General features: G+C 33.0%; 2 protein-coding genes across 2 annotated transcripts; both read left to right on the plus strand.

The window, feature by feature from the left end:
• Nucleotides 1-13,758: 13,758 nt before the first annotated feature.
• LOC126590097 (uncharacterized) lies at nt 13,759-16,223 on the plus strand. The gene is made up of 3 exons (XM_050255600.1): nt 13,759-13,929; nt 14,037-14,091; nt 15,873-16,223. The coding sequence occupies exons 1-3, from the start codon at nt 13,845-13,847 to the stop codon at nt 16,027-16,029; spliced, it is 297 nt and encodes a 98-aa protein (XP_050111557.1). The 5' UTR covers nt 13,759-13,844; the 3' UTR covers nt 16,030-16,223.
• Nucleotides 16,224-17,218: 995 nt separating this feature from the next.
• Nucleotides 17,219-18,658, plus strand: LOC126590096 (uncharacterized). The gene is made up of 2 exons (XM_050255599.1): nt 17,219-17,823; nt 17,907-18,658. Exons 1-2 carry the CDS (start codon nt 17,533-17,535, stop codon nt 17,919-17,921), a joined length of 306 nt encoding a protein of 101 aa, XP_050111556.1. The 5' UTR covers nt 17,219-17,532; the 3' UTR covers nt 17,922-18,658.
• Nucleotides 18,659-18,996: the final 338 nt, after the last annotated feature.

Consider the following 18,996-nt stretch of genomic DNA (forward strand, 5'->3'; position numbering starts at 1 on the left):
GAGTATCACAATCACTAGAATCATGATGCTCATATTTATCCTCACCATTCGTAAGTGATTTTGATACAAAATTATTACTATCCCAAACCCCACTCTCAATATGTTACATAAAAAATAAAAAAAAATCTTAGAATATCGCTTGTGTAAAGAAAATAAAAGTGTCAAGTTGTTTGTTAGTAAAAATATAAAAGCACCTATTTCAACTCCTGGTTAAATTTTTTTATATATTTATTTAAATTTGGTATAGAATTCAACGTCTACAAAAGTTTCACTTATGTTTACCAAAAAATAAACTTCACTTATAAATAGAGAAGAGTACTATTAGACTCTAGTCCTAAGAGACAATTGTTTGATCAATTTTAAAGAAAATGAACTCTGGTTAGAAAGTGCGTTAAAATATGTTATGAAGTAAACAAATATGAGAAACTTGTGCAAATATATAATTAGGTGAAGGACTTAAAACCCAACTATCATAGAATGGCATTTGCTTTCGAAAGAAACAAGTATACTCTCATTTTTCTCTTTCGTATGGACCACACTTCACATTATGCTCGTCAAATGATGAACCAAACTTCATCGATCTGGTCCCAACAATATATATCAAGCTTAAACGAGCACAACATGCATGTTTTCTTAGCATATATATAAAAAAAAATGGCACATCTCGAAATAACTTTGGAAATGTTTCTATCTTCGGTTATTTTAGATTGATGGAGCCCTACCTATTGAATTAAATTTGGACGTGACTCAAAGCTTTACTCTACATATCCTTTATGTATAAGTGCTTCTATTTTTGAATGAGATTGATATTTTTGGGGTACAACCCTTCATTTTAGCAGTGGTCTAAAATATCATAAGAAATTTAGAATAACAAAATGAAAAAAAAAACATAAACTCATTTTGTTGGTTAATTTATTTCTTGTAAGTTCTTGCTAAGAATGCTTAGCAACTCATTTCTAAAGTAATCGAATAATTTTTTTTAATTCAAGTAATACCAAGACAAGCTGAAATTCTGTTTTGAAGTGAAATGTCAAATTATCAAAGAGACGGATTAAGGGCTCACTTTCAAAAATATCAATATTGTCTTCAACTTGTTAATTACCACATGCATAATTCGTCAGATGTGGATTTTTGTCACAAAACACCTCAATATTAGTTGGAGTGGAGTTAGGATATTTAAACTCTTGTTTCTTTCTTTCTCTGGCTGATGTGGGACATTCAACAACTAAAACTTTTTATCTTAATTCACAGATCAAAGTCACACCAATTATTTTTTTAAGAATAATTTAATTTATTTTGTTCTGACTATTGATGTTAATGTTGTTATTCATACTCGACTGATAAAATTATATTTTGTTTTCGAAAAAAAATTAAACATTAAAATGTTCAAAATAGCTAATATATTGAAGAATCTAGATTTTGTATTAAAAGTTTTTGACATTGAAGAGGTATGTTATCAACATCAGTATTAGTTTGAATGGAGTTAAGATATTTAAACTCTTATTTATTTCTTTATTTCTTTGGCCAATGTATGACATTCAACAGCTGAAATTTCTTATCTTAATTCATAAATCAAAGTCGCACTTATTATTTTTTTTTCAAAATAATTTAATTTATTTTGTTCTGACTATTGATGTTAATGTTGCTATTCCTACTCGACCGATAAAATTATCTTTTACTTTGAAAAAAAAAATTAAACATGACAACGTTTCAAAATCAAAATAGCTAATATATTGAAGAATCTAGATTTTGTATTAAAAGTTTTGACATTGAAGAGTTATGTTATCCACATAAAGGGTACATGAGTAATTTGACCTTACCAAGTCGCACACATCAATCAATTCATATTTTAAATGGAGGGGATTCAATCATAACGGTAACGTGGCTCGCGCTAATTAGGGCAGAAAGGAAACTGATGAAAGTCAAAAACAAGTTGAAAAATAAAGGTAATACTAAATAAATTAAATTTACGAAATAAGGAATAAGTACATAAATAATAATTTAAATAATAATTTAATAATCAATAAGTACATTATTTGATATACAAAATTTAATTTAAAATTTTAATCCTTTAACATTATCTGAAAAAAATAATATCAGGGCCCAGCAAACACCACCATACCTCTTTCTCTTCCTGGGGCAGGGGATTTTGGAACTTAATGTTATAGTTGCTTTCCCTTTTTTTATTGCCAAATCCTTTCAATGCGATGCTACGTACATCAGTCTAATCTGTGACCCCATTTGGTTGAACTAGAGTCATGGTATTAGGTTGAATTGAGATTCATGCCTGCATACACTAGCACATAGTCCCTTGAAATGTAATTATTTTTCTTTTAGTTTATATAAATTCTCGTACGAGTTCTATTTTAGTGACCAGGAATTCATAGTCATATGGTATTAAATTTAAGTTATAGCATTTAATCAATAAAAGATGGAAATAAATAGATGCGTTATAATGCTTTAATCTTATCCATAAAAATTGTTCTAATCTGAACTATTCAAATCAAATTTAATAGCGAGTGAATATGCATTCTTTACCAAATGACGAGAGGATTCTTCATTTAATCTATGTTTATTATGGAAAAACAAAAAATATGGAAAACTTCAAACTTGTTTTGTGGGAGTTTTCTTCTTAATTTAATAGTAAAGTTAGCTTCTATACTAGTTTAAATAAAAAATTTAATAACAATAATTTTTGTCATTAGTACTACGGCTTAGTGATATTTCTTTTTAGTTGTAAGTAAAGTGTCTTAAGTTTAAATATTATGACGGGCAAGTTCAATACAAACTTACTAATTACTATGGCTATATATAATTTGGCTTAAATTCACCTCCTCTTTGTAAAAATATATCATTTAAAATACAAAAAAGAGATACAACTGTTACAACATAAACTATTGTTTTTGAACTAGTACATGCTTACCACAATCATAAGGAAGTGGTTTTGGCAAAAGCCAATCGATTATATGTGCAAGACTCAAGACTGTGATTAATCTCTTCAGGTGAGGCAAAGGACAAACCATCATCTTTGTTGGAGTGCACGCATGCATGCATGTATATATGCAACCAGCACGTTCGTTAAATATAGCCACATTAATGTAATGCGATTAAAAGAAAGTTCGATCGATTGTTTTTTTAGACAAACACAACACAACTTTTTTTAGACATAAATAATCGTCATATATACTTTATCTTTTAGAGGATTACATATATAATATTCTCTTAACAAACAGGTTTTTTTTTTTTTTTGTCGACTCTTAAAAAACAGTTGGAGCACACGCACACAAGAGCCAACCATGAAGGTGTGCAACAGGTGCCACAGTACAGGCCCCCGATTCAGAAGGGCCCCTAAATTTTCATTACATGTATACAGATGCATATAAAATAATGGAAAAATTAGTATCAGGTCCCTAGTTTTTACTGTTCATTGACTAAGACCTTATTAGTTCTCAAATTTTGATTCAAGTCCCTAGCATTAATGTGATAATGAATTTACATGTTTATTATATAATTTTTTAATATAAAAATTAGTAATTAATTTAGGGTTTAATACTCACACCTCTATTAAACTTCTAATTAATTTTCAATTCAAACATTTCCAAAATAATAAAAAATTAAATTAAATTAAGTTTGTACCTATTAGTTTTTTTTTTATATATATAAAAAGATTCTCAATGTTTTAATCTTAAATGTACCCATTCATATAATTTTTCAATTTTTTTAATCTTAAATGTACCCATTCTCAAATATATCAATTTGTTATATGTAAAATGTACCCTTTTTTTAATATAAAATCCATTCAAATTTTTTAATCCATGTTTAAACTTATATGGGTACATTCTTTTTCGTTGATTTGAGAATGTATCCATGTTTTGGTACAATAACTTTTTTTGTTAATTTTGGTTAATGTACCCATACATATATGTACACACACACACACAATATAATAGAGAGTATAATTTATATTTTATTATTTTTAATCCCATAAATTATGGGTTTTATTTAAAATCTCATTAATATAAACAATTACAAATTTCAATTTTTATTTTTTAATTAAAAAAATATAGTAACTTACATTATTACATTAATGTCAGGGACCTCAATCAAAAACTAAAAACTAACAAGGTTTCAATCAAATAATATTGATAGCTAGGGACCGCATCCAAAGTGTCCCTAAAATAATTAGATGCAAAAGACAATCTTATATGTGGTTCTAGAGCAAGCAGTTTATCTCTTCTTTCTTATAGCCCATGTGCTGGGTTCGAATCCTAGTGATATTGTTTTGTTATATTTTAAGCTTTTGCAAATTTGTAAACAGGAGATAACAAAAAGACATCCAACATATATCGAACTTAGGACCTTTGAAGGTAAGGAAAAATACCTGGCTGATCAAACAACTTATTTTTGTTGCAGTAACTTGTAATATTTTAGTTTTATAGATGAAAAAATAAAAAAAATAATAATAAAGAAATATAACATTAAAAAAAAATGAAGGGCCTCCATCTAAGTTTTGCACAGAGCCCCTTAATACTCAGGGCCGGCCCTCACACACACACACACACACACACACACACACACACATATATATATATATATATATATGTATGTATGTATGTATGTATGTATGTATGTATGTATGTATGTATGTATGTATGTATGTATGTATGTATGTATATAGTAGGTATCATTTAAATCAAGATCATATCACGTACGTGTTTAAATAAGACTTAATTGTGATGGTTTTGTACGCATCCTACCTTATCATGATATATCACTGTTTTAATCTTCTTCTTTTTATTTTTTCTTTTTTTTTATGCTTTTATGACAGAGGAATGCATAATAGATTTTAAAAATTCAAATAAGGATTCATCTTCACATGTAAATAAAAGATATTAGGTTCGACTGGCGAGTTCAATTCGATATTACTCTTGTCACGTTGCGAGGGTTAATCCAACTCCCTTCTCATAATATCGTTGTATCAAAATAAAACTCAAATAAGAATTCCTTATTTTAAAATGGATAATACTTGCATTCCACTTTGAAGGGATGAGGAAATTCCCCCATTTGTGAGTAACGTATCTTGACCAAATAAAATCAACGATTTGAAACATTCAATCTATTATTCTTAATTTGAAGATCATCAATATAAAAAATCATTTAATTGGAGAAACCTAGTCATTCACATTTATAAAAAAGATTGACGGTTTAGGTACCAAGTATATTCATGATGAACCGTCTATTTAAATAAAGATTAATAAATTGAATGATTCTGATTGTTGATTTTATTCGGTCAAGATACGTTATTTGCAAATGGAGAAATATGTGCATCCTCCACATGGGCGCGGTAAGTATTATTATATAAAAATTGTCGTCATTAATATTAGGATCTAATAGTATTCATCTTCAATTGTAAGTGCGAGATCTAAATTTGGCTCATAAATAATTAATGAATTCGATACCAAATTATTATGACAGTTTTATGGTGTGACAGCTCAAATTCCTCTTTGTAATATAAAATATACATTTGAACACAAAATAAAAGTAAATACTCTTTTTTCACAAACATTTTGGCATTGTACCATATGCATATATATCTACTTTCTGTGGCAAACGGCATCTTTAATTTTTCTCTGCAAAGCTGAAGAAAAAGAGGAAAAGAGAAAAAGGTTTTGCTTATTCTGGTAGTGGTAGTTCCAAAATCTCGAAATCCTAATTGGTTATCATAGCGTGAACCTGATATATGGATTGAGATGGAGCTTTGATATATGTAAAGTGACAAGTTTTGCCTCTAAAATAACAACAAACTCATTCAATCAATGATTTTCATCCAAAATGGTTCTTGATAACTCATCACTTTGGTCTTTAAGATTAAAATTGATAGAAGCGCTTCTTGAGATTGTCATCCGTCAATTATTTTGGTCATTCTGTAAGAAATCTCCATTAAATTAAGAGAATTTTTGTTAAATCTATCCATTCCCTTGAAATGGTGGTTTCTTTAACTCAATATAGATTTTTCACATATTGATCAACATAATTGATGGTGGACAATCTAAACGACTACTTCAATCGATTTTAAATCTCAATGATCAAATTAAAGAGTTATGACAACTTAGCTAAAAAGCTTTCAATTAATTAACAAAATCCCAAACCCTAATGAACGTGCCACTTGCTTAATTTCGATGATGGTGTTTCCCAAAGGCAATATACCAAAAAGTTTGTCTGGGAATATGATAATTAACTTACCTAACGATGCGGATCTAAACTGGCACACAGTCTAAAAATAATATTTCAATCCCAAATTTTACATGTTCGATATTTCTCTTAAGCAGCAGACCAATAATTAGGGCATGCACCATGTCCACATGGTTTGATTTTTATGAGGCGGATCTAAGATTTCAAGACCGGGGGTTCCAAAATAAAAGTTCAAAAAAAAAAATATATTAGACTAGTTTGGTTCCATATCACTATTTTTATTGAATTTGGTTCATTAAATAGTCAAAATTAATCAACCACATCAAGTGGCTCAATGGTAAAGGCGCGGATTTCGGCTTTCCAAATACAAAAAACAGGGAGGTCCTAGGTTTGAGGCTCCAAGCCGGTGCCTATCTGAGTTTTCCAGACCCCTAGAAGGGGTGGATAACTGTGGCTTGCCACTAGTTGTCCCGCTTTTAAAAAAAATTAATAATAATAGATTAATCTCAAAGGTAATAAAACCAACAAATTCTTCCCAACAACATAACACATCAATTAATGACTTTACAAAGATGAAATTTGTTAATGTAGCATATATATTACAATTGGGAGTTAAGACTAGAGTATAGGATTAAAAAACTTAAATGAATTTGGAAGAAATAAAATTAAAATTAGGCAGCTAGAGGTGGTGGAATGGCAAATGGTGCTTAGGGATGGGGTAACTTGAGTTTAAAGTTGGGAGGTTGCGACAATTTGGGGTTGGGAGTTTTTAAATATAATTTGGGGATATTAGAAAGGACCGGGGTTCTCGGGTTCTGTATAAAAAACAGAGATATTTTAGTTTTTAAATCTTTTTTAATTACCTAGCTAAAAAACACTGTCGTTTCGGCTAGATCTTTAAAACAAAAATTAGAAATCTCTTCTTCTTCGTTACAAGCACTGCTGCATGCACATCCATGGAGGTAACAAGCCTCTCCATTGCACCTGCCCAAATTGTTGGAGAGTCCCAAAGGTCGATCACAAGTGTTTCTTCGGGCTTCTAAAAGATTCTAGGACCTCCTGGAAGCCCTATATGGATCCGCCGATGACCGAATGCCCTTTTATGCATGTCAATTGTACCTAAAAGCTTTAAAAGGCTTGAAAGTTGGTATTGGCAATAATTCAGCATCTAAAAGCCTGAACTAACTACTGGAATTTAAAAAGTTTAGGGTCATCATTTGCTTAAGTAAGGTTTCTAGACAAGGAATTTGAGTGAACCAGGTATATCTTCATAATAACAATTCGGGTGATGCTAGACAGTAAAGAGATCAAATTTTAAACTATTTTTTGTAGACAGAATAATATGACAATTGATAGTTAGATTTTTTCTTTAAATCATTAAAAAAAAAAGCCCAACCATCAGTTATCACATCATGTGGTCATTAAAAAATGGTTCAAAAATTTAGTATTCCTAGCATTTCCCTAACAATTTGGTCCAATAACATAATGTCTTAATATATAACATTGTATTATTGTGTTATTCAATTAAAATGCCATCAAGATAGTGTACTTGATCCATATAATTTGTTCTTGTAATTTGAGAGACTCCAACTTCTTCATCAAGTTTATTAATTCATCTAACAGTATATCCTGAGTCTTATTCAGTAAAAATAAATGAAGTCTAAAGTGAATACTCCTTAGATGAATATATACTATATTAGAACATCATTTGGTGAATAAAATTTAATAAAAAGAATTTGGTTGAATATAATAAGGGGTAGTGCTATTCACATTCCAAACAACCATTTTTATCTCTTTTACACTATTTTCAATTTTCAACCGTCGAATTAAATAAATTAAAGAATAGCAATGAATAAAAATTAATAAAGATGCATGAGAGATAAAGAATAGTGTCCCAAATAACACTACCCTAAAACAAGACTTGAAATTAGAGGAGATAGAAGCCGGGGTTCGGGTCAATCAAAGTCAACACAAATGTGGCTTGGTGCAAGGAGACTCTACGTGCTGGAGTGGGTTGGGTTGCCCGCGATTTTGCAGGTCTGTTGCAAGCGGCGGGAGGCTCGGGCGGTTTATTCTGCCATAGTGCTGTAGCGGCTGAGGGCACTGCAATTTGTGACGCCTTGGAGTTATGTATTAAGCAAGGTTTCGACACTGTGATAGTTGAATCTGATGCAAAGGTTCTTATCCAAATGATTAGGAAGGAGCTAACCCACGAGTTTAGCTTGGAATGCATTCTTGGTGACATCGAGACTCTAGCACGTGGCTTGGAGTTGGTAACTTTTGATTATATTTTTAGAGAAAGTAACTGTGCGGCTTACTCGGTGACTAAGTATATGTTTAAGGAGGACCGTGTTTTTGTTTAGGATTGTATTGACCCTGATTTCCTGTTTAACATCTTGGAGCAAGATGCAAACCTTTCTGTCCATTTATAAAATTCCTACCTTGAATTGAAAAAAAAAAAAAAATTGGAGGAGATAGAAAAATGGAGTATGGATTTGCTTTTGTACGAAACAGCATGTGTCAATGTCATTGGCTGCCCCTACCTTCTCTATGTTGTCATGTTGGACAACGGAATTCCCTTTAATCATTATTGGTGAAAGGTAAAGTTCTGACAACAACTGAGATATCTGGTGGGAGGGAATGTTCAATCGATTTTTGGTCTTAAAAATGGGAAAAAGATCTTTTCTGGTTTTACTCTGTGAAGATTTTAGAGATAATCACATCCTAATCGTTTATCTTATATTATGCTGTCAATTTTTGTCAAATACTATATATGTTTTATTTAAAAGGTCGTACCTAGTGTACAAGGCTCTCGCTTTACGCAGGGTCTAGGAGAGGTGAATGTCGGCTAGCCTTACCCCCATTTATGGAGAGGCTGCTCCCAAGTCTCGAACCCGAGACCTACCGCTCATGGGCGAAGGCACTTGCCATCGCACCAAGTGAGACCTCTACTATATATGTTTTATTTAAAAAATAAAAAATAATTTCTAACCGTACGATACATAATGAATGACTAAAATATAAAGATCCTTAAAATTAGATCCGAATGGATCCAATTCCTTAAAAAATGGTTGCCAACTCTCCATACTTAAGTACTTCTTAGCAGCTTTTGTTCATCTGTTATCTTGCTTGGTTGAGTAGCAGCTTTTGTTCCTCTGTTATCTTGCTTGCTTGAGTAGTTTCTAAGGTGAAGGACAATGCCAGTACAAACAGTTTCATCACATTGAATTCAATAGTAAATTAGAAAGCCCTAAACGGAATTTACAATAAGTGATCGACAAATGTCAAATTCAAGAACAAAAGCATAGAGTTCGGATCCTAGTCGGATCTTTTTTGTGAGGATTCTTGATATTCTTGAATCATATTCGTTCATCATACATCGTACGGTCAGAAATTATTTTAAATATTTTTATTTCAAAATAAACATAAACAATACTTGAGATTCGGATCTCTTCCACCAAGGCCACCGGATCAAGTGATCAGGACCTTCCAAATTTCATCTAACGGCCCATCTGTTTTGATCCCTTAAAAATTGTGATAATTTTTTGCCGTTTGATGAAATTTGAAAGACCAGGATTACTTGATTCGGTGGTCTTGTTGAAAGAGATCCGGAGATGATCTTTTTCCCTAGGATACCATAGAGGTTGCAGAATATTCATAACTACTTGTTGACCAAGAAAGCAACCCTGACTCATGGGCAATAAATATAAAAAATTTCAAGAAGATCAAACTTCCTTACAACAACAACAACAACAAAGCCTTTTCCCACTAAGTGGGGTCAGTTATGTGAATCCTAGAACGCCATTGTGCTCGGTTTTGTGTCATGTCCTCCGTTAGATCCAAGTACTCTAAGTCTTTTCTTAGGGTCTCTTCCAAAGTTTTCCTAGGTCTTCCTCTACCCCTTCGGCCCTGAACCTCTGTCCCGTAGTCACATCTTCGAACTGGAGTGTCAGTAGGCCTTCTTTGCACATGTCCAACCCACTCATTCCTAATCTTATCCTTTCTCGTGAGCCCACACCTCCAACAAAGCATCCTCATCTCCACTACACCCATTTTGTGTACGTGTTGATGCTTCATCGCCCAACATTCTGTGCCATACAGCATCGCCGACCTTATTGTCGTCCTATAAAATTTTCCCTTTAGCTTCAGTGGCATACGACGGTTACACAACACGTCGGATGCACTATTCCACTTTATCCATCACTCTTCAGATCAAACTTCCTTAAAGTCTCTAAAAACCCAATGTTAATTATTTAGGCAAGACATTCTACCAAAGTTTTACTGTGCTCATTGCAAACCAATGCGTCTTATAAATCTTGTCGTTCCTTTTAAATCCATAGCCTGTGCAGCCTGAAAAGTCGAAAACGTCAATTCATGAATTTATATTTTGAATCATTTTCTATGTTAAACAATTCCCATAATATTTAAGGGGAAAAGAAAAAAAAAGGCATGGGAGTCTGGTTATGTTATGTGGTCTGATAAAAGTGGGCAACAACTGGCTGTTGCTCTTGCTGTTTTGTTGGTGAATTGTTCTGTTCTTGTTGGCCCTCCTGGGCTTCTTGTTTGGTACGATTTGAACCCAATTGATCATTGTGTAACAAGTCCTGGCCCATTTGAAATTACAAAATATAAATTGCCAAAAACAAAAAACCAAACCTGTCCAGCCGTGTACTGCATCCATGTCAATAATGTGCAGCCATATGTAGTGGGGAAAACATGGATTGAAAAGTGCAAACTGATATGATAAAATAAAATATAAAAAAAGCAGTAGCCACTTAACTTGATTTGTTCACTTATTTGTATCAGGGCATAAGTAATTAGCTCTTTGTTAAATCTTTTGAAATTGCCTGTTAATCGACTATGAGTATCAACTAGCTCATAATCTACATGTATTTTTCAATCCGAGTTCAAATCTCCCTCCCCTGTTATAAACAAACTTGAATACTCTACAAATTAGAATTAATGATTGACACAACAATGGACAAGCACGTGTAGATATAGGTATGGAAAATTTTCGAAGGATCATCATCTGGATTATGAAAATGATGGACTCATTTTAAGCAGAGGTGCAACTAAAGCCAGACTTTGGAAAACTTGAGCTGACTAGGCCTTGAGATTAGGGTTGGATTTTTGCTAACAAGATTAGTAACCAAATGTGCCAAGTGGCTAAAATAAAGGAGTATGGTGATGGGTGATTAATACCGGTCCAACCACATAGGGGCATGTTTGGTGGAACGGACTTGATAGGAATTTGTATTTCAGACTGGTTAGGATAGGATTGGAGTGGATAGGTTGAGTTTTTTGTCCACTGTTTGGTGTAGACGATCTCAATTGTACTGGAATTGGATTGAAAAGTGAAAACGTGAAAGAAAATAGAAAAGGGTCGATGATGCGGGCTGGGGATGCGATGCACTGGCAGTGTTCACCATGCATGCACGACAATACCACCCATTCACCAACAACCCACGACGGTTGCTCACGATGTCGTTTCCGGCCCGCTCACACCTTTGTTTGGGACAACATGTCCCAGCTAGCACACCAACACAAGCCTTGTACTATACTAGGTGTTATTTTATAAACGTGAAAACGCAAACTCGTTTCACTTTTATCTCTCATCCACCAAGTCGCCGTTGGCAACGTCAACCAAAGTTCATCGTCAACGTCGTCCTTCTCTCATCTCTCAAAACCCAATCAATCTATATTTCTCCTCATTACCATTTACTAAATTGATAAGTCATTGCTATGTCATAGTCCCACTGTTGATAATTTCTCAATATAACATCGTTTCTCATCATTGGCTTCGTTGATGTAGTTTGTGACTTCCTATGTATTATAACAGGCTAGTACGATCCGCTTGTACCGGTCACTTAGTATTATGGTCTAGTGGTATTTATTTTCATTTCTAAGTAAGAGGTATTGGATTCGATTCTCGCCAAATGCGAGTTTAAATCATATTATTGCTAGCCTATTGTGAGACTATGCACATTCTTTTCCTCTTAATGTAGAAGCTTCCCCAAATATGAATCCCATAGGAATCAACAGTTAGAAATCAGTCACCTGATGAATAATTTCAATTGATGTTTTCCCACTACAATGGACCATGAGGAAAACACTTACAAATGTAGATCCACTTTCTCCTTCATTAAACTGAAATTCCTTTAAATTCTTTTTCTATTACAAAGTCACTTGGTCCAGAACGACTTGTAAAGTGCATCCGCTTTTCGAGATGCCAAACGGAGACGAAAACTGCAAAGAGACGTATTCAAGACCGTGCAACTCGTACATGAACACCAAGGACATAGAAATTAATTGAAGAAAATTAAGGTTTGCTATTTCTGTAGGATAATATAAATGATTATAGTCATAATACACACATATATTAATAAACAAAGCAGTAAAACTAAAAGGTAAGGAATGATTTGGCGTGTGATATCAAGAATTGTGTTGTTAGCTGTGGACGCCTCTTTACATGCAGGTATAACAATTATCTACAACTCCAAGATACAATCCTTGAATCTCATAAAGTGTCTGATCTATAAACATGATTATGGCAAACGGGGTCGTGATCAATTGCCCATTAATGGTGAAGATGAGTAGGAGGATAATAGGAAGAAAAAAAAAGAGCATTTTGGAACAAGGCTTTTTTGAAAGGTAGTTTTCTACAAGGGCTACTTGAATCAAATTTTTAAAAAGAAAAAAACTTGAAAAGAGAGATTGTTTTTTTTATGGGAGACTTTAGATGTGGTCCCTAGTTATGAACAATCTTTGACTGAAACCTTGTTGTTTTTCAATTTTTGATCCAAGTCCCTAAAATTAATTGATAATTTATTTCTATGTACGTTACTATATTTTTTAAATTAAAAATTAAAATTTATAGTTGTTTATAGTAATGAGATTTTAAATAAAAAACCATAATTTGTGGGATTAAAAATATTAAAATATAAATATACTATTGTGTGTGTGTGTGTGTAAACATGGGTACATTCATAAAAAATAACCAAAAAATTATTGTATCAAAACATGGGTACATTCTTCAAAATGGGTACATTTAGCAAAAATAAAAATGGGTACAAATAAATAAAAAAATATGGGTACAATACAAATAAAACTTTAAAAAATATGGGCACAAAAAGAAATTAATATATGGGTACAAATTAAAATTGAAAGGAAAATTGGTACAAATTAAAAAAGGGTTGCAAATTAAAAATGGGTACAAACTAAAAATAAAAATATATGATAAAAAATTTAGCCATAAATATAAATATACTAATTGTAACATTTTTAATATTAAATGAATATATTTAGAAATAAAAAATATTTTATTATTGAAATAATTAATGATATTATTAATACAAAGGACCTTGATCAAAAATTGAAAAGTAATAAGGTTTTAATCAATAGAGTAGTAAAAATAAGGATGAAAACCTAATTACTCATTTTTTTATTTATTTTTATGTAAGAGTGGGCAAGATGTCCGAGAAAAAACAATGGGCTAGATGTCCAAAATCCTCATGGGCCAATGGCCCAACAGGGTCTAACGTAGTTAAAGGTCCAATTAGCCCGCTTTTCCGCGGGTTCTCTCTCCGTGCAACGAGCTAGGGTTTATTATTCCCTAAAACCTCTCTCAGATTTTCGGCTCTCTGTACATAGCCATGGCGAAGAACAGGAACAAGAAGAAGAAAACCGGCGCCGCTTCAATGGACATCGCCGAAGATCCCGTCTCAGATCTGCCTCAAGGTATCGAATTGGAAGAAAACACACGAGAATTTGGAATCATTTTTTATAATTCCTTCCAATTCCATGGTTATGAAATTTGGATTTCTGACGTTTTGATCTTTGTGCAGCAATGGATACGTCAGAGTCTGGAGCTCATAACCCAAGTGCTGCTGCTTCCAATTTGTAAGTATCAAGTATTAAAAACCAGTCAATTTTTATTTTTTTTAATTTTTTGAAGAATTTTAGATTGCCAATCAAGACCACAAATTGAAACCCTAAACCTTAATCACAAGTCTAAGCATGATTCCATGTGAATGAATGAATTGATTAACATTCTGATAAAGTATGCTAGGTTCTGTGCAGCATTGAGATGGTATTATTGTACGGTTACGTGTGAGATTATTCGTTATGGGTTTTAATTTTAAAAAAAATGAATATATATATATATATATATATATATATATATATATATATATATATATATATATGGGTAATGCTATGGAAACTAAATTTGCAAACTAGATGATGTGTCACCAATAAAAATAAGCACGTTAATTAATAGTTAAGTAATGATTTAATCGTCAACTTCCATATCATTTAGTTTACAAAATTTAGCCTCTCTAACATTATGTGTGTATGTACATACTTATGTCTGTATGCATTCAATGCATGTTTATCTGTCTTCTTCTTTTGTGTGAAAATATCGGCGTTTACTTTATAAAATGTAGTAATAGTCCCTTATCTTTAACTCAGTTGAATCAATGATCCCTCAACTAAAAATTCATTGCCATTGGTCCCTCAACTTTAATCCAACTGGAGAAATGATCCTGAACTTTAACCTAATTGGAGTAATGTTTTCTCAATTTTAACCTAATTGTAGCAATGGTCCTTCCAACATAACTCATGTCGACAAAATTCTGACGAAGTTGACGAAAAAGACCATAGCTACACGTTTTGATGAGTTGAGGGATCCCAATTGTAGCAATGGTCATTCCAATATAACTTATTTTGACACAATTGTGACGAAGTTGACGAAAAAGACCATAGCTACACATTTTGATGAGTTGAGGAACCAATGGTAATGAATTTTTAGTTGAGGGACCATTACTCCAATTTGATTAAAGTTAAGGGACCATTGCTACAATTTACTCTTATAAAATGGTGCAGAATTTCAAATTTTAAGCTTGAATGTATATTGTTTTGGTTTACATGCTAGATGTTACCCAATTATATGCATATTGTGAGCAATTCCAGAATTCGATCAAAAAATGTCTTGGTTGTATATCGTATGTCTGAAAGTTTTATTAAGTCCTCAAGCGAGATTGCTCCGTAAATGGCTCGAACGGTTTTATTATGGACAGTGATCAGTGGCATTACTGAATGATCATCAATTTGATAGTCAACTTATGATGGTACTCTAGTCCCAAGTTCTTCAACAGAGGGCATCTCTGCTACTCTCATTATGAAGTATTTGTTGCGTACAAGCTAGCATAATTACTTCTTTGCCTGTTTTGGGGCTGTGAAAATCAGTTTTACCACATTTCTATGTTTTTGAGGGTCAGTTGAGCATGCTAGAATTGGTAATGAGGAGACTTGTTTTTGTCTCTAGGTGATACCTGTGACTGTTCATGTCACAGGTGCAGGAATATAGGGTTCAAATCATGGGAAGAGATTGAGGAAGGGAGGGTTCATTGATGTGTCACGTGATTGCCATTTGATTATGTTTTGTCCTTTGAAAATAGGGTCAAGTATTTAGTATTTTGGTGGCTTCGTAGTTACTTTCCCCTCCGATTGATGTTTTATTTGTTCTTTCTGTGATGTCTAAGTTGTCTGTTCAAGTTACTCGTTTATGTTTTTGTAATCTTCCTTCTCTGGTTTCGTTTTATTTCTATATCCTTTGTTTTCCCGAAGCAATCTGTTTTCTGTTTCATACACCTTTATAATCGTGAAAATTTCTCTGACAGAAAGATAAAGGGAAGACAAATGAAGAGATCGAAAAATGCTCGAAAGAAAAAAGCCGTTGTGAGAGCTATATCTAAAACAGAGAAGGCTGTTGAGAAAGTTAAGAAGCATGAAAACAAAACCTTGAGAACTCAATCTGCAAAGTTGCTGTATGACTGAGGATTCTGGTCGACCATATTGATAGTCTTAAGATTCAACTCTTTTTATGATCCATGTATCAGTTTCCTTATAAGTTTCCTTCCCAATTGATATTTTGATAATGAATGTAATTAGTTGGATGTTTTCGGGTCTTGACGTTGAAATTTCCCAGATCTTCATCTATAAATGCTTAATAGCAGGTTCATCGTCTACAATCCAGCCTTGTGTTGTACAATTCTAATACAGATTCAGTCGACGGAAAGGCATATCGTAACTTACCTTAAGCTAGAGCAGGCGGATCAGACGAAGCAGCCTTTATCGTTCCAATTTGAAGCTTTCCTTTCGGAAACAATTCCATGTAATGTCACTGAACACCAGTTCGTAAGAAATATTCGGAACAACAAGATATTAGGATCGCAAATTTAATAACCTAGTCTACAATTAACTAATTACAATCAACTTATCTATAGAAGAGGAATCGGCACATGCATAAGAACGTCTTATTCTCTCTCCAAATTATATGTTCTTACTATGAATAGAGTTTAGCACATAATAGAACGATTATTTATTTCATGTACAATCTGGGTTCTGTAGATCATAAATGATGAATCAAAATATTTAAAGAGACATTCCATAATTTTCACAAAGCAATCCACCTTTGAGATTGTTATGGGGTGCACAAAGGGGAATTGATCCTGTAATAAATCATTGACTCCATTCTACGGGAAAAAAAAAAACAGGAACTTCTTGAAAAACACTAACGTTAAGTATCAAGTTCTACAACGCTGAAGAAACACATGCCATACTTCAAGAAAAAGCTTGAACGATCTTCAACAAAAGCGTACTCGTACACGAAACCAACACAGGGGATAAATGTGAGTTCTTTAATACAGTTGGTATTAGACCAAAGTTTAACAATGTGAGTCAATTTGGAATTTGCTTCTACAAGACCATCTCTAAGACCAACTCCAACCATGACTTATAACCTAAAATTCCCCTTCCCCCCCCCCCCCAAAAAAAAAACCCACTCCAACTCATGACCTAAAATAAACTTAAAACCTAAAACTCAAATGGGGGCCAAATTCCAGTCACATTTTAAGCCACAAAGTAAAATGGGCCCCACATTTCTGCTAAAGAAAAGCAACCCCGTGTTCCCCCAGCTTTCAATGCAAAAAGTAGTTGTTGGCTACTTTATATCATCAGCCCAATGCAAAAAATAGCGGTTGGCTACTTTATATCATCCAAGTTCAAATTTTTTTTTTTTAGTTTTTTATGTATATATATTGAATCAAACGGTTTAGATCGAATATAATCAAATCTAATGGTAAAAAAAAAAAGATCTAACTGTCCAAATTTAAATCCAACGGCTAAAATAATTAAAAACAATTATTTAACTTAAAATTCAACCAAAAACTCTATAAATACCTATGTATTTGTTCAAACATCCACACAAAACTCAATTTTCTCCTACAATTCTTCCAATTTTTCTTTCTACCATTTCTTCTCATTTCCAAAATTTTCAAGATGGCAAAAGAGCATGTTAGAGGTCGTAATTGGACCTTTGATGAAGATATTCCTTTATGTTTGGCATGGATATCTGTTAGTGAAGATGGTGTCGTCGGCACCAATCAAAATAGAAAGGATTTGTGGGGTAAAATCGTTGATAAGTTCCATGAAAACTCCAACACCGGTCGAAGGGAAGTTGGTGATGTTTATGATCGGTGGAAGATTATCAACAAAGCGTGCACTTTGTGGAAGGGAAGCTTGGAGAGAGCCATGGTTGACATGCCTAGTGGAAGGGGCGCCTCAGAAATTGTGAGTTTCTTTGTTGATATTTTACTTGTCATGTACATAATAGTATTTTGCAACTAATTATTTTTATGTATTTGTTGCATTAGGTGACAAAGCAATGATAATTTACAAGACAAGAACTACACCAAAAAATCAAGCTTTTAAGTTGCATCATGCTTGGAACATCCTCAAGGATTGTCCGAGATGGGGAACCGATGCGAATCAACAATGTGGAAGATTATTTCATAATGAAGCCCCACCCCCAAATGATGTTAATGAAGGTGTGAATTTTGCCGACAATGAAGGTATCAACCAAATGAGCCTAACTTCTTCTTTGCCAAGGCCCTCGGGTAGAGATAAACAAAAGGAAGCAAAGAGAAAAGGGAAGTCCTAAGATCCGATACGTGCACAATTTGCTAGCAAAATGGCAAGAATGAACGAAAACCAGTGTCGTCGGCAAGAAGAATCGGCCCAAATGTTTTTGGCCATGAAGCAAGAAGGGGATAGGGAGTAAGAAAAGTACGAAACTAATTTGATAATGGAGGACCTCGACAAATACACTCCAGAGAGGAAGAGATACTTACGTGGTAAGCAAAAAGAAATTTTACGAAGGAATGCCACAATGAGTATATTTCAAGATGATGATTCATTTCAAGACTATCACCCAAGTCCACCACCAAGTCAAGATGATGGATATCATTATTAGGTTTATGTAGTCTATGAGTTTTCGATTGTATTAAGTTTATGTGGTTTATTAATTGTCTTTTTTTTTAAAGTTTATGTGGTTTATCATGATTTTCATGTATTGATTTAGTGATTTTTCAAAATTTATCGGAATTTAAATATTTTTAGGTTAAAATGTTCATAAAATTAATTTAGGATAGTCTACATAATTTGTATTTTAAAGTTAATTTAAAAAAAAATTAGCCTTAATTCATTTTTGATAATCTAGGGCTAAAATTTTAGGCCAAAAAGGTTGGAGTAGAAAAGTTGTTTCTGGGCTAAAACCTAAATTTTCTGGGCTAAATATTTTTAGGTTTTAGGTCATGATTGGATATGGTCTAATGGTGGCTTATAACCTAAATTTTCCCTTCCCCCCTCCCCCCCCCCCCCCCCCCAAAAATCCATTCCAACCCAAAACCAAACCTAAAACCTAAAACTTAAAATAAAGGCAAATACCGGTCACAAATTTAGCCC

The sequence above is a fragment of the Malus sylvestris genome, chromosome 11 (assembly GCF_916048215.2).
Source record: "Malus sylvestris chromosome 11, drMalSylv7.2, whole genome shotgun sequence".
NCBI lineage: Eukaryota > Viridiplantae > Streptophyta > Magnoliopsida > Rosales > Rosaceae > Malus > Malus sylvestris.

What these genes read in the sequence shown, in the direction of transcription:
- LOC126590097 (XM_050255600.1), top strand. Translation starts at nt 13,845, where the DNA reads ATGGCGAAGAACAGGAACAAGAAGAAGAAAACCGGCGCCGCTTCAATG. An exon ending in CGTCTCAGATCTGCCTCAAG is followed by an intron (nt 13,930 to 14,036) that starts GTATCGAATTGG and finishes ATCTTTGTGCAG; the next exon opens with CAATGGATACGTCAGAGTCT. An exon ending in AGTGCTGCTGCTTCCAATTT is followed by an intron (nt 14,092 to 15,872) that starts GTAAGTATCAAG and finishes TTTCTCTGACAG; the next exon opens with AAAGATAAAGGGAAGACAAA.
- LOC126590096 (XM_050255599.1), top strand. Translation starts at nt 17,533, where the DNA reads ATGGCAAAAGAGCATGTTAGAGGTCGTAATTGGACCTTTGATGAAGAT.